This window comes from Procambarus clarkii, chromosome 6 (assembly GCF_040958095.1).
Source record: "Procambarus clarkii isolate CNS0578487 chromosome 6, FALCON_Pclarkii_2.0, whole genome shotgun sequence".
In the NCBI taxonomy this organism is placed as follows: Eukaryota; Metazoa; Arthropoda; class Malacostraca; order Decapoda; family Cambaridae; genus Procambarus; species Procambarus clarkii.
The window spans coordinates 33,015,027-33,031,684 of NC_091155.1; the positions used below are offsets into that span (position 1 = coordinate 33,015,027).

The 16,658-nt window shown below is 45.7% G+C and overlaps 1 protein-coding gene across 4 annotated transcripts in view; it reads left to right on the forward strand.

Annotated features, from left to right (window-relative positions):
* Taf13 (TATA-box binding protein associated factor 13) overlaps positions 1-16,416 on the forward strand; it is a 42,729-nt gene extending 26,313 nt beyond the window's left edge. For all 4 annotated transcript variants that reach the window (XM_045735947.2, XM_045735951.2, XM_045735949.2 and 1 more), the window contains one exon: positions 16,043-16,416. In XM_045735947.2, coding sequence (XP_045591903.2) covers positions 16,043-16,216 — 174 coding nt within the window. In that variant the 3' untranslated portion in view covers positions 16,217-16,416. The remainder of the gene's footprint in view (positions 1-16,042) is intronic.
* Positions 16,417-16,658: the final 242 nt, after the last annotated feature.

Genomic DNA, 16,658 nt, shown 5'->3' on the forward strand with positions numbered 1-16,658 from the left:
CGCATGCACCTGTTTCTGGGGGGCTCCCGGATCACCCGGCGGTTGCACAAGGGTCTGTGTGGGAGCCTGAACTTCGTGATGCTGGTCTACCCACCGGGTCAGGTTTGGCTTTGTTGGCTGTTCTGGTTCCTTCGGGGACGTCTCTTCCGCCTCTCAAGCGATCGCTGGGTTCGGACCCCGGGGGACTTGCGTCGGTTGCTGTGTCGACGGCTTCCTCTTCGGGTTTTGGGGGGTTCAGTGCCTTGGTGCCTACCCGAGCCCTCACTTGATGTGTTCACGCAACCCGTTCTCGCACTGGCTTATAGTCAATATCTTGCTTATGAATAAGTGCATATGTGACATGCTAATTGATTGTGAATATTTGAGTTTACCTTGAAAAGCTGAATAGAAAACACTGCCCTAACCTAACCTTCTTAGTATGATAAGATAAGCATCTTATTGCTTCTTAATTACAATTAATACTTAACTTATACCTATATTGTTATTACAGTTTTATAAAAATAATAAAACAAAACTAAAATATATCAATAAATTGTAAAGTAACTCTGGATACTGTCAAATTTTGTTTAAAATCACTGTTTAATAAAACTGAAAGGAAATTCCTAATATTAAAACTGGTGGATAGCGAATCGGTAGGAAGAGTTTGTACTTTTAAAACAAACTAGAACTTAGCATATACCACATATGTACTTATTAATAAGCAAAGTATTGACTATAAGCAATAAGTCATATATGTACTGTCTTGTGCAAGAGCGGGTTGGTTCACGGACGCATCGTCCCTTGGCTGGGGCTATGTGACAAGTGCTCACCAGGCCGGCCAGGGATGGTGGGGTCCGTCTTTCCGTCAAGCCTACAGCACAGTTATCTTCAGGTTATCGTGAGATAATTTCGGGGCTTAAGTGTCCCCCCAGTCTGGTCTTCGACCAGGTCTCCACCCCCCAGAAAGCAGCCCGTAGCAGCTGACTAACTCCCAGGTACCTATTTACTGCTAGGTAACAGGGTGAAAGAAACATTTTGCCCATTTGTCTCCACCTTCACCGGGGATCGAACCCGGAACCTCAGGACTACGGTGCGGGAATTCGCGGCGGTGTGGTTTGCTCTTCGGGGGCTTTGGGTCGCCCGCAGGTTGACGATCCGGCTCCATTCGGACTGCTCCCTCATGGTTCATTGTCTGAACCGGGTGGAAGGTTCGATGCAGTCCTTGGTTCTTTGGCGCTGGTCACTTTGGGTGACTCGTCTGTTGAGTTCTCGGGGTTTGGCTCTCCTGGCAGTTCATGTGCGGGGAGTGTACAACGTCTTGGCCGACGGCCTGTCTCGTTTCGTTCCCCTCTCCACGGAATGGACGGTCGACGCTGACTCCTTCCGTTGACTTTGCCAGACGTTCGGAAGCCCTGAGGTGCACCTCTTCGCGTCGGCTTAGTCACGGCACCTTTCCCAGTATGTGGCGCCCTTCCCCGACTGCGAGGCCGTTGGGGTCGATGCCTTCCGGCAGGACTGATCGAGGTGGGGGTTACTTACCTATTTTCCCCAGTTCCGCTGTTGCTCCGCATCCTGACTCGCTTGGAGACTTATCAGGGGAGAGTTGTCCTTTTGGCCCCATGGTGGCTGGCCCAGCCGTGATTTCAGGCGCTGCTTGCTCGGTGTCCGAACCCAGGGGTTTTCCCCATGGCTCCGCCTCTTCCAGCAGACCGGACCAGTGCGTCACGTGGCTGGTTCGATCTTCTCCTCGTGTCTTCGCGTATGGTATTTTTTACTAGAGTTTATCATCATCATTATGGTGATCAGGTGGCTTCCTTGTTAGTGTCCCACCTGTGGGCTTTTGTCTCGGCAGCAGTATGAAGTTTCCTGGCTGTCCTTCTAGTTCTTCTTACGTCTTTGTCGTTGTACTTCGCTTTCAGTTAGGGTGTTGTTCTTTCTCTCTTGGTTGTTCCAGGAACGTCTCCTTATGCCTAACACTGTCGCTTTGTATCGTGCGGCGCTGGCGAGCCGCTTCAGCTTGCTTTCGGTATTGTTACATCTGCCCCGTTTCGCAAGCTGTCTCGGGCATAGTTTTACCTCTGGCCTGCTCATGCACCGCCTGAGCCGTCCTGGTCATTGTACACGGTGCTCTCTTACCTTTCTTCTCCTCGGTTTGTTGTGGCCGCTTCGGTTCAGGATTGTTTTGCTAAGGCTCTTTTTTTTCTGTTGGCATTGGCCTCTGGGGGTCGGGTTGGTGAGCTTCATGCTCTCCTCCGGCGCAGGGGTTTCTGCTCTTTCGGTCGGAGTGATCGGTTTGTTCGTTTTTCAGCCTTCTTCGTCTTTTCTGGCAAAGAATGTGACTGCTGCTTTCCGGGGGGGCGGGTTCCCTGGGTTGTTAATGGTTGGTTGGTTAGAACAGAGGTGCATCATGTTTTGTGTCCGGTTGCAGCTCTCCTCCGTTATTTGCGCGCCATGGCTTCTGTGTCCGTGGACGCGCTTTGGGTTGATCCGGTTTCCCTTCTTCCCTGTTCGCGGGTGCGGGTCTCCCAGGTCGTCTACAGGGTTATTAAGGCTAGCCAGCCTGCGGTCTATCCCCGTGCCCATGACGTTCGTAAGTTCGCAGCTCTTGCCGCTGACTTTGGCAATATGTCTTGGGCTGACATTCGGGCGTGGGGATTTTGGCGGTCGAACAGGGTCCTGGCTGCTCGTTACCTTGTAACTGGGCCCAGTCGGGCCTGTGTCATTTTGGGTCGGCAAATGCAGACAGTTATCTCAACTTCGGGTTGAGGAGTGAGCAGCAACTGCGTCACGGGTAAGTCCCTCTTTTTTTCCTCTGTGGGTAGTTAGCTCCGGGGAGCCATAGGGGCTCCCCCCAGAAAACCAGCATTGAATGTAATGAAACGCCATTTTCTGGGTGAGACCCGGAGGTTCCTGGGCAACCCCCCTCCCTCCGGTCGGTGGTTTTTCACATGTTTTGGCATCCAGCCTCAGAACTGGAGTGTGGATTGCCGGCGCGGTAGGTCAGGGGCTCCCCCTTCCCCCTTCCGGGGAGGGGGGGGAGCTACCCAAGCTGCAGCGCGGCAACGAGTGATGTCACACTAGTTTGCTCATTTTATTTTAAGGAGTTAGAGCAACTTGTTCGGCTTTTGGTAGCAATATTTTCACCAGAATAGGGGTTTGTTTTGGGATGCTTACCTTTTTGGGTGCCTGACCCGGTCGATGGCAGACATAGAATGCTTCCAATCACACAGGGGGCCTCTATAGGCCATTGCTCCCCTTGCCTCTGAGGGGGCCAGGTTCTGGCCATGGTCCCCGGTAGGCCCAAAGAACTCCATACACATGACTGATGCCAAAGTCTGACATTAGCATATCAGCCTGGATAGCTCACCCAGAAAATGGCATTTCATTACATTCAACACCTTTTTTCTTCGCTGTGGAGAGCTAGTTACAAATATTAATACTATAGCTCTCTTCGAACGTAACTTGCATCCGATTTTTTTCTCTCGAGTCCGAGCATCAGACTGAGCTTTCATCCGATAAAAAGATATATGTATAAAATTCATTTATTATCCGATCGACTTCAGGATAGTTTCAAAAGGAGCGCCTTTAGAGTGTGCACAATTTGATATCAAAATGAAAGATGTAACAAGAAACTTGATGTCAGAACACTTGAAAGATTATAAATACATTTTTGCTCAATTTTAAAATATTTGTTAAAATTCTATTTATTGTGCTATTGTTATGGGACTAGTCTTAACCCTTAAACTGCGCATGGCGTATATATACGCCCTGAGTAACATGTCCCATGGTGCGCATGGCGTATATATACGCCATAGGGTGCCAGGCCTGATTCAAATGGCCCGCGGCTACACGGGGTTCACAGTAGCTTCCTCAGGGCTCTTGTAAACAGATGCCATTTTAAAAAAAAATCGTGGGCAATATTCTTAGGTGTGAGAGGCACAGTACTGTTGGAGCAACCAAGGCCGGCGCACGCAGCATGAGCGAACAGCATTGATGTTCAGCTTGTGACCACAGCATCGCCGAAAAATGTCAAAATAAATATATAATTGTTATTATCTAGCGATGACAATATTACAGATGACCAATGACTGTGATATAAATAACCAGGGTTGTGATAATAGCAGGATTGTTGTAATAATTAGCGCTGTGAGAGGAGTGATGCTGAGAGACGGAGAGAGACAGCATCATTTACTGACTGTGTGGCCACCTGTTATTGTTTGCATTCACTATACCAGGTCAGTGGTTCTCTATGGTGAACACAAATGTAGATACTTATATATAATGTGTGTATTAGTGTAATAACAGCCAAAGGATTATGCTGGGAGGAGCCATATGGGTGACGGAGGTGACGTCGTCTGCACGATTTGTCTAGCTGTTTAGAGGGTGGCCACTATGCTCTTTGGGCGCACTACAAGCTTAGGTGTACAGTTACGGTGCATAAAACATGTAGATATTTATATATAATATGTGTATATAGGGTAATAACACTGCAAAAGGTATTGTTGGGGGAGAAAGTTTAGTGCGTGTGACCTTGAAAGAGTGAGGGAGCCGCCAGCCGCCATCTGTGTATAGCGACGACTCTTAGTGCCTGAACTAACTATATCAGCTTAGCTGTACAGTTGTGGTGAACAAAATATATACATACTTATATATAACGTCTGTATATAGTGTAATAACACCACAACTGGTATTGTTGGGGGAGAAAGTTTAGTGCGTGTGACGTTGAATGAGTGAGGGAGCCGCCAGCCGCCATCTGTGTATAGCGACGACTCTTGGTGCCTGAACTAACTATATCAGCTTAGCTGTACAGTTGTGGTGAACAAAATATATACATACTTATATATAACGTCTGTATATAGTGTAATAACACCACAAATGGTATTGTTGGGGGAGAAAGTTTAGTGCGTGTGTTGAGGGAGTGGCAGCGAGTGGCTGGCTGGTGTGTGGCGGTAACTCCTCGTTGCTTTTCGACTCTCAATACCAACTTAGTGGTTCGTTATGGTGACCAAAACATGCCAATACTTATATATAACCTGTGTATAGAGTGTAATAGCAGCAAAACTATTTGTTTATTGTTTTATTAACATAATAATTGAATCACTAATATGCACATCATACTTTTGAGTATAGCAATTATTAACCACCTTTATTATATAAATATATTACAATACACACTATTGAATAATAGTACTGCAAAAAACTAAGAAAAAATCAATCGGAGACATTGAAACAATTAGGTAATAATATCTTTGTGGCAACTCCCATCTGTCAACGCGGGTGACGCTGACCGGGTCTGACGACCACTCTGTCAACGCCCACTTTTTGCCAGACTTCCTCGGTCAATTGCGCCCAAAATATGTCACCTACGATTTTTTTGTTATTTTTTCCGTGCTCAGGGGACACAAATTAACATGTTTAGAAGACGAAAAAAAATTTTTGAATTTTTTTTTTTCTTGCGCACAGGGGTGTAAATGTCCATATGACCCGAGCAGTGTAAGGGTTAAAATGTCTGCCTTTAGATCGTGAACAATTTGATACCAAAATGAAAGATGTAATACAAAAATTTGTCAGAACACTGGAAAGATATAAATAATTTTGGTGATGAGTGTCCAAAATTAAAATATTTGTTAAAATTCCAGTTATTGCTCTGTTATTATGAGAATCATTTTAAAATACACGCCTTTATATTGCGAACAAATTGATACCAAAATGAAAGATGTAACACGAAAATTGATGTTACAGTATCAAACTGAACGAGTATACACCTTAGGCTGTGGAGTGTAAGTTGGTACTCGTTCACGGGTAAATTTAGGCTTTGCTGCGGGGAGTCATGCCGGGCTTCTGGACATTATATGCATATACATCTGTAGGGAATTCTATTGTGAACACAATGATACCAAAATGAATGACGTAGCACGAGAATTAAGGTGAGAAAACTGAAACGGATGTACACATTTCGGTGTTGCCGCGAGCTTGCGCCCACGATCGCCCGTACGCCAGGGGCGTAACCTCTAAGTTGGTAGCGCGCATGCCCGGGGTGCGAAAGTGTTAAATAACACACAATAATATTTGAACAGTATTTGGTTGGCTATTTAATCATTTAAATATTTATAAGAAAATAAAATGGATATTAACACAACCATTTCACTACTCTGCCTTAAAATGACAGACCGATGGTGCACTGATTATAAATTCTTTCCAAAAAATTATTTGTCCTTCCAAAAGTGTTAAATACCCCTCCCTGATCCAATATATGTTGAAAATATTCCACAAATGTACTTACTTTGGCTACAGTGGTGTCCAGAAAATGGTGTGTTACATCATGGCTTGGTGGTCGTCCGTGGCATAGATTCCCAGATGCAGTCACATGCCTGATTCAACAAGCTTGAGTTGCCACAAATATTTTTTTTTCTGCATAATTACAAGTGCATTTTTTTTTTTTTATCTGCCTAATCCTTCTACTGCCTGAATATTGTAAAGTGTTCAACATACATAGGATACCTTACCTTGAGGTTACCTTGAGGTGCTTCCGGGGCTTAGTGTCCCCGCGGCCCGGTCGTTGACCAGGCCTCCTGGTTGCTGGACTGATCAACCAGGCTGTCATACGTCAGGCTGCGAGCAGCCGCGTCTAACAGCCTGGTTGATCAGTCCAGCAACCAGGAGGCCTGGTCGACGACCAGGCCGTGGGGACACTAAGCCCCGGAAGCACCTAAAGGTAACACTCAAGGTAAGGTATCCTATGTATATTGAACACTTTACAATATTCAGGCAGTAGAACATCCGTACTGTTCGAAGAAACTGTGTTACATGTATCACAAATGTGTCCACAAATATTGTTCATATTTTCTATATTTCATGTTCAATTATGTACATTTATAACTTATTTACACACTATACTATCACAGACTATATATACATTCCCTATCAACACACCTAGAACTGAGCAAGTGCGTGTGATAATCAGCTGTTCTTTACTCCTGAGTTTGTCAGGTAGTGTGTAAGGCATTGTTGCTTGCACCCCACGCATCACAACTCGGCCCTTCACCCCATACGTCACGAGTAGTTGTGACACTAGAGCAACACTGAATGTACGGATAGGTGGTCTTTTGCCAGATTTCACAAAATACGTGTTGAAACTGTTTAGCACTGCAACGTCAATGAGATGGAAATAAAACTTCTTCGTCCACTAAACAGATTTTTGCATGCACTCAACGGCACCAACCATCATGTCACATTTATCTCCTAAGTGCATAATTTACATTGTAGTCAATGATATAATCAGGATTATACATTGGCAACCTTGTTGCAAAGTTCACTCTGCTACTCTCCAACATGGCACCGGTGTGAACAGTTGTCAACATATTCACCTCGCATCTGTCTCTTCAGCGCACCGATAACATTTGATCACACTTTCGCAACTGGCATTCACCCACTGCAATACCAATGCCAAAAAAACTGGTATTTCCCCTCTTGTGGGCCTTGACAGTGCCACATACACCAGTGTTATGGTCAAGGAGGAATCTGGTCAACAAGGGGCTGATATAGTTGTGCATGAACAGGATATGCCCCTTGTTCAGCAATTTTTCCCGGAGTGTTTTTACAACACTGCCTGAGAACCCGTGGATCTTGACCTGGTATGTCAACGTCTGTACCTGAATACAATATGTCCATGACAATACCAGTTTCACAGTCACATAGCACCAAGAATTTGTCCAAACCTGTGCCGCTGTGATAGAATGTACTGCTTGAATGCCAGTCGTCCCTTGAAGAGGACTAGCAAATCATCTATCATGACATTCTGTGTTGGTACAAAATAGTCACTGAACTTTCCTCTCCGGATCTAAATACCTTCTGCACTTTCCACAGTCTGTCGTGTCTGTCTTCACTAGCATTGTTCTCAAAGTGCAGGCACCCGAGAAAGCAGCAGGAACCTATCACATGACATGCACCTGTTAAACAAGGGGGTTGAAAGAAGGGTGTCTTTGCTCCAATAATCCTGGATCACGTGTTTATCTGAATGCCTCATCATCATACGCAATGCTAACAAACGCAAACATTTCTCATTAGTCGTGGCTTTCCAATGTGTCAATCAATAGGCAGGTAAAATTCCAGTCAATGAGGTCCTAAGCATATCTGTTTGTCTCTGCAAAAAGATGGTCCATGACTTGCTGATCGAAATATGCCATAAAATAATCAAGTTCAGCCATATCACCACCATTATAGAGAAATGAAGGTGTCACACCAACATTAGTATATTCAAATGTTGGAATTTGTGGGACAAAATTATCACAATCCTGCCATACAAGTAAACCAGTGTTTTTGGTTTTGGCGCCAACACCACGGCCAACACCACGGCCAACACCACGGCCAACACCACGGCCAACACCACGGCCAACACCACGGCCAACACCACGGCCAACACCACGGCCAACACCAGCATGGGCGCCAACACCACAGCTGTCGTCTTGTGCTAGAGCTGCATATGGGTATGCCAGGAGATGAGACTGCTCTGAGTAGTATAGGCATACCACGCACATGTGATGAAGAGGGCGCAATGTCGCCTTTGTCCTCAGGCCGCATGACACGCTAGCTATTGCCTCGGCGAGGTGCTGGGGGCAACAAAATGCCGCCTAGTAACACCATAGCTGCTTGTACTCGGGTTCAGATACAAGCAGTGTTGATGAACTATGTCACTGAACCCTGAAAATGACTCGTCACATGTAGTATCACCAAATAAACTCACATCAGGTGACAGATGATGATGCTAACTCTAGCGGTGTTAACTCGGGGCAGCATGGAAGGCTGGGCAAGGCACGTGTACTGTACGCACTCGCGACATCGTCCACTTCAGTGTCCCCATCACTCATGTCAGACCAATGTGTTAGGTCTTTTTCTGGACTGTAGTCTAAATCGGCAACGATCGGTCCATCATCATACACTGTCCCGTATTTCCTCCTCTTGAGTCATTTTACAGCACAGCAGCTGACTGTGGACCCAGGAGCTTGTAGATGATGCAACAGTCATGGTTGCTTTCTTGAAACTGAGGGTCCCCACAGCCCTGGGACATGCTGGGATTGTTTCAAAATAGCAGACGATCACTGTTGACCTCCGGCAACCATTTCATATCCGCATCACCTCATACCAGTTTTGAATCGTACGCTATACCTACGAGTTATACACCTGAGGCGCTCTGCGCACCACCAATCTAGCACCTCAAGGCGCTATGCACAGTGTCGCAGTTAATGCTTCATTAGCATAAACATACTTTTCTGGAGGGAGCCCCATCGGCTCCCCCAGAGCTTCCCAAGCTGATATGCTAATGTCAGACTTTGGCATCAGTCATGTGTATGGAGTTCTTAGGCCTACCGGGGACCACGGCCAGAACTGGGCCCCCTCAGAGAGGCAAGGGGAGCATTGGCCTATAGAAACCCCCGAGTGGTTGGAAGCATTCTATGTCTGGCATTGACCGGATCAGGCACCCAGAAAGGTAAGCGCCTCAAAACAAACTCCTATTCTGGTTAAAATTGCTACCAAAAGCGGAACTAGTGGATAGAACTCGACAGAAAACAAGCAAACTAGTGTGACATCACAAGTCGCCGCACCACTGTCGGCGCAACTACCCCCTTCCCAGGAGGGGGAAAGGGGGAGCCCCAGACCCTTTATGCCGGCTACCTACACCTCAGTTTTGAGGCTGGATGTCAAAAACACGCAAAAAAAATGCCGACCGGAGGGAGGGAGTTCTTCGCCTTTATGGCGGACCCGTTGCATGTCGCGACCGAACTGGGTTCCCACTTTTCATCTGTTAGCTCTGGTTCTCATCTTTCCCAATCCTTCGTTCTTTGTAAGCCTATTCTTGAATCTCGTCCTTTAAATTTCTGTATCCATCTTCGCCTTCCCTATAAAGATCCCTTCTTTCTCTCTGAGCTTGTCTGCCCTGGCCCTCTGCGGTTCTATGGCGGCAGGCTCCGATGGCATTCATTATGAAATGTTTCGCCATCTCCCTCCATGCACGTCTCAGTATTTACCGAGTCTGTACAATCGGGTCTGGGAGTTGTCGTCAGTCCCTGAGGACTGGCTCGATGCTGTTATTCTCCCTGTTCGGAAACGAGGGGGTCTCGGGTCGTCCCCCAAGGACTTCCGCCCTATTGCCCTCACGAGTTACCTACAAGCTTTTTGAACGTATGATTATTGTTCCTTTGATGTGGTTCTTAGAACACTATCACCACCTCTCCCCTTCTCAATCTGGTTTTTGCAAGTTTCGCAGTACAACAGATGTCCTGGTGAACTTGGAGGTCTATATTTGTACTGCTTTTGCTGCGAAGACCTCCGTTGTTGCCATCCTTTTTGACCTGGAAAAGGCTTACGACACTACCTGGCGGTATATTCTGTCTCAACTTCATTCTTTTGGCCTTCGTGGGAATCTCCCTCTCTTCCTCCAAAGTTTCCTATCTTGTCGTTCCTTTCATGTGAGGCTTGGTACCACTCTCTCTGCCCCTTTTAGGCAGTATGAGGGTGTACCCCAGGGTAGTGTTCTGAGTACTACTCTTTTTCTAGTTGCCCTCGACGGTCTTCTTTCCTCTCTTCCTTCTGGCGTCTTCTCCACACTCTATGTTGACGATATTACCCTTTGCTGTCAGGGTGATGATTCGCCTCTCCTTCAACGGCGGCTTCAACTTGCAATTGATGCCGTGTCATCTTGGGCCACCAATCATGGCTTAAAGTTCTCTGCGTCTAAGACTTGTGCTATGACTTTTACTCGGGAGCATGGCGTTCTTCGTCCCTTTATGGTCATCCTTTTGTGTACAGGGATTCCGTTAAGCTTTTGGGGTTAATCTTTGACACTTGTTTGTCTTGGTCGCCCCATATCTCTTACCTCCGAGTTGAATGCTCTAAGGCCCTTAACCTACTTAAGGTTTTGTCCCATTCTTCTTAGGGAGCGGATAGGCGCATGCTCCTCTATTTGCACTCCTCTCTCATCCTGTCTAAACTCTATTATGGTTGCCCTGCATACTCTTCTGCTTCTCCTTCTACTCTTTGCTGTCTTGATGCTTTGCACCATACTGGGTTGCGTCTCGGCTCTGGTGCCTTTCGTTCGACTCCCGCCCTCAGTTTGTATGTTGACACTGGCTTCCTCTCTCTCCAGGACCGCCGTGATCGCTACTGTCTTCACTATCTTGCATGGTCCTTACAACATCCTTCCTCTCGCCTCTGTCGTACTTTAACTTTTACCCCACCTGTGGTTCCTGTTCCTCTTCATTGCCTTCCTCTTTCTGTCCGTCTATCTCGCTTACAGGATTCTCTTTCCGTTCGTATTTCTAATGTTTCTCCTCGTATTGTTCCTTCCTTGCCCCCGTGGAGAATCCCCCTTCCAAAGTTTTGTACTTCCTTGACCCACATCACTAAAGCTTTTACCCCTCCTACTGTTCTGAAACGCTATTTCCTTGAGCACTCTCCTTCTCACCCCCACTCTGTTTCCATCTTCACCGATCGGTTTAAGTCTGTGAACAGTGTGGGCTACTGTTGTTTTTCCAGACCGCACTTATGTGTGTCCCCTCCCTTCGGAGGCTAGCATCTTCACAGCAGAACTTTATGCTATTCTCTATGTTCTCCGTCTCTTGCTTTCTCATTGTCTTTCTCTTTTGTAGTTGTAGTTGATTCTTGTAGTGCCAGCATGGCTCTAGGGGTCCTTTAATCCTATCCATCCGGTGGTCATTGAGATTCAATATTGACTGTTTCTTATTTCTAGTAAATTTAAATCGGTAGAGTTTTGCTGGGTTCCCAGCCATATTGGTGTTCCTTTAAATAAGCGTGCGGATGCTGCCGCTAGGGAAGTTATACGTTCTTGTCCCATCTCCTGTAAAGGTATTCCTTATTCCGACTTTTATCCTGTTATTCATTCCTCCATCCTTGCCCGTTGGCAGGGTTGGTGGTCTTCTGTAGTTGGCAACAAGCTGCGTACTCTCAAACGTAGTGTCCCCCCGTGGCCTTCCTCCTGCCACCATAACCGGCGGTGGGAAACTGCTCTAGCAAGGTTGCGGATTGGCCATACTCGCTTAACTCACGGTCACTTAATGGAGCGCCGCCCTGCTGCTGATTATCCAAATTGCATTGTCCCTCTTAGGCCGGCCACACACGTGCAGTTTTAACTGACAGTTATAACTGTTCAGTTAAAACTGTCAGTTAAAACTGCACGTGTGTGGGTATCTCAGTTGCTCATTTCGTCGGTTCAACAGAACTGTACAGTTAAACTGCGACAAATGCAATGTTCCATATTTTTAACTGAAAGGAGTAACTGAACTGAGCGTGTGTGGGGATTCGTAACTGTACAGTTCTCAACTTCTCATTTCTACAGGTGGTAGCGGTGAGTGCAGTTTGAGATGGCACATAAACAAAACCAAGCGATTGTTGAATTCATTGAACTCTATCGATCTGAACCTTGCCTGTGGCAAGTTAAAAGTGAAGAGTATCATGACCGCACAGAGAAAGATGTTGCCTATAGCAAATTAGTAAAGAAGTTGAGTTGAATTGAGAATTGAGAAAATCAATTGGTTCTTCACTTAATTCCTTTAACAATTTAATATCAGAACATTGATTTCGCCTTAGTAACCACTTTTTGCACCACTGCTTACGCTTCTTAGTTTTCTTTTTTCTATTTGCTTGTAGCATTACAAAGAATACACCAAGAGCGACAAGATCGTACTCCTCGGAATCCATGGTAAAACTGAGGGATTGAACTGTGTGTGTGTGTGTGTGTGTACTCGCCTAGTTGTACTCACCTAGTTGTGCTTGCGGTGGTTGAGCTCTGGCTCTTTGGTCCCGCCTCTCAACTGTCAATCAACAGGTGTACAGGTTCCTGAGCCTATTGGGCTCTATCATATCTACACTTGAAACTGTGTATGGAGTCAGCCTCCACCACATCACTTCCTAATGCATTCCATTTGTCAACCACTCTGACACTAAAAAAGTTCTTTCTAATATCTCTGTGGCTCATTTGGGCACTCAGTTTCCACCTGTGTCCCCTAGTGCGTGTGCCCCATGTGTTAAACAGCCTGTCTTTATCAACCCTGTCGATTCCCTTGAGGATCTTGAATGTGGTGATCATGTCCCCCCCCTAACTCTTCTGTCTTCCAACGAAGTGAGGTTTAATTCCTGTAGTCTCTCCTCGTAGCTCATACCTCTCAGCTCGGGTACTAGTCTGGTGGCAAACCTTTGAACCTTTTCCATTTTAGTCTTATGCTTGACTAGATATGGACTCCATGCTGGTGCCGCATACTCCAGGATTGGTCTGACATATGTGGTATATAACGTTCTGAAAGATTCCTTACACAAGTTTCTAAAGGCCGTTCTTATGTTAGCCAACCTGGCATATGCTGCTGCTGTTATCCTCTTGATATGAGCTTCAGGGGACAGGTCTGGCGTGATATCAGCCCCCAGGTCTTTCTCTCTCTCGGACTCTTGAAGTATTTCATCTCCCAAGTGATACCTTGTATCTGGTCTCCTGCTTCCTACCCCTATCTTCATTACATTACATTTGCTTGGATTAAACTCCAACAGCCATTTGTTCGACCATTCCTGCAGCTTGTCCAGGTCTTCTTGAAGCCTCAAGCTGTCCTCCTCTGTCTTAATCCTTCTCATAATTTTGGCGTCGTCAGCAAACATTGAGAGGAATGAGTCTATACCCTCTGGGAGATCATTTACGTATATCAGAAACAGGATAGGTCCAAGTACAGAGCCCTGTGGGACTCCACTGGTGACTTCATGCCAGTCTGAGGTCTCACCCCTCACTGTAACTCTCTGCTTCCTATTGTTTAGGTACTCCCATATCCACTGGAGCTCCCTACCAGTTACGCCTGCCTGTTTTTCCAGCTTATGCATCAACCTTTTATGGGGTACTGTGTCAAAGGCTTTCCGACAGTCCAAAAAAATGCAGTCCGCCCACCCTTTTCTTTCTTGTTTAATCTTTGTCACCTGATCGTAGAATTCTATCAATCCTGTAAGGCAAGATTTACCCTACCTGAACCCATGTTGATGGGTTGTCACGAAGTCTCTTCTCTCCAGATGTGTTACTAGGTTTTTTCTCACAATCTTCTCCATCACCTTGCATGGTTTACAAGTTAAGGACACTGGCCTGTAGTTCAGTGCCTCTTGTCTGTCACCCTTTTTGTATATTGGTACTACATTAGCAGTCTTCCATATTTCTGGTAGGTCCCCCATTTCCAGTGACCTACTATACACTATGGAGAGTGGTAGGCAAAGTGCTCCTGCACACTCTTTCAATACCCATGGCGAGATTCCAACCGGCCCAACAGCTTTCCTCACATCCAGCTCCAATAGGTGTGTGTGTGTGTGTGTGTGCATTTCATTTTTAACTGACGTCAGTTTGAACTGTGACAGTTATAACTGAACAGTCATAACTGTCAGTTAAAACTGCAAGTGTGTGGCCGGCCTTACAGTTGTACATATCCTTGTTGAATGTCCTGACTTCCAGGACGTGCGTGTCTTGCTTTCCGACTGTCCCTCGCTGTCACTTGTCCCTTGATAGAATTCTTGGTGAATCTGATACTTTCGATATCATTCGCCTTGTGCGTTTCTGTTCTCGTATTGGCATTCTTGGTGATATTTAGCGCCCTCTGATTATTTCACACTTTGATGGTGCTACATAGACTTCCCGGTTTGGTGACTTCTTTTGATAATTACTTGCTTTGCATTCCTCTCTCGTACTGTCTAAACTCGATTATGGTTGCCCTGCTTACTCTTCTGCTTCACCTTCTTTTCGCCGTCTTGATCCTTTGCACCATACTGGGGACTGGGTTGGGCCTCGGCTCTGGTGCCTTTCGTTCAACCCCTAACCTGAGCTTGTACGTTGACACTGGTTTCCTGTCTCTCCAGGACCGCCAAGATCACTACTGTCTTCGCTACCTTGCACGGTCCTTGCAACGCCCCTCACTCTCCTCTGTGTCGTACTTTGACTTTTCCCCCCCTCCTGTAGTTCCTGTTCCCCTTCACCACCTCCCTCTTTCTGTCCAGTTGTCTTGTCTGCATCATTCTCTTTCGGTTAGCATTACTAGAACACTTCTTCACATTCCCGCTCCGTTTCCATCTTCACCGATGGGTCTAAGTCTGCAGACTATGTAGGCTATTCTGTTGTTTTCCTGACCTCACCTATTAGTGTCGCCTGTCTCCGGAGACTAGCATCTTCACAGCAGAACTTTATGATATTCAATATGCTCTTCATCTCCTACTTTCTTGTTGTCAATCCTTTATGATTGTTGCTGACTCTCGCAGTGCCCTCATGGCTCTGAAGTCCTTTCATCCAGTCCATCCGGTGGTAATAAAGATTCAACATTGGCTGTTTCTTATCTCCAGTAGATTTAAGACAGTTAAGTTTTGCTGGGTTCCCAGTGATATTGGCGTCTCTTTTAAATGAGCGTACGGACGCTGCCACTAAGGAAGCTATCTGCACTTATCCCATCTCCCGTAAAGGTATTCCTTATTGCGACTTTTACCCAGTTATTCATTCCTCCATCCCTACCCATTGACAAAGGTTGTTGGTCTTTGTTACTAGTAACAAACTGCATATTCTTAAGAGTAGTGTGTCCCTGTGGCCTTCCTCCTACCACCGTAACTGGCGGTGAGAAAAGGCTCTGGTAAGGTTGCGTATTGGCCATAAGCACTTAACTCACGGACACTTAATGGAGCGCTGCCCTGCTCCTTATTGTCCTAACTGCATTGTCCCTCTTACAGTTAGGCATATCCTTGTTGAATGTCCTGACTTCCAGGTCAAGCGTGTGTCTAGCTTTCCGACCGTCCCCCGCGATCACTTGTCCCTCGATAGAATTCTTGGTGAATCGGATACTTTTGATATCGTTCGCCTTGTGCGTTTCTGTTCTCTTATTGGCAACCTCCGTAATATTTAGCACCCTCAGATTATTCTGCACATTTGATGGTGCTACATAGCCTTCCTGGCTTGGTGCCTTCTTTGATAATTTATTTTGACACAAATAAGTGTGTAAAGAAATTTATTCATTGTCTGAAAAACTGTTATCTTATTTTCCATCCACAGACTCAGCGTGCAATGGAAGTTGGCCGATCAGGACGAGTTCAAGTTGAAGATGTAATGTACTTGGTGAGAAAGGATAAGAGAAAATATGCAAGAGTTCATGATCTTCTTAACATGAATGAAGAACTTAAGAAAGCTAGAAAGGCTTTTGATGAAGTTAAATATGCCGGAGTTTAAATTTAAAAGATACTTACAGTGTTGTGTGTAACTGTAAAATTTAAATGGCAAATAAGCCGGAGTATTCTCTATCATTTTACCTAAGTACTGTATAATTTCAAATACCCGCTATATATTTACACCAAAATTTTTGTTTCCTGGCAGTTTCTGGGAAATTTAAATCGAAGTTCAGAATTGCAATATTAAAGTGTAACTTTTTATCATAATTTGTCTTTAACCCTTGAACTGCAAACACACAGCTGTGGTGAGTAACTGTTGCGGAATTTTGCATCACAGCTATTGATGTGTTGGAGTACCGTGAAAGATTTAAAAGTGTTGCGGCTACACGGGGTTAACATCAGCTTCCTCAGGGCTCTTGAACCATTAAAAAAAAAAAAAATCGTGGGCAACATTCCCAGGTGTGAGAACCTCGGTACTGAGTGAGCAACCAAGGCTGGCAGCA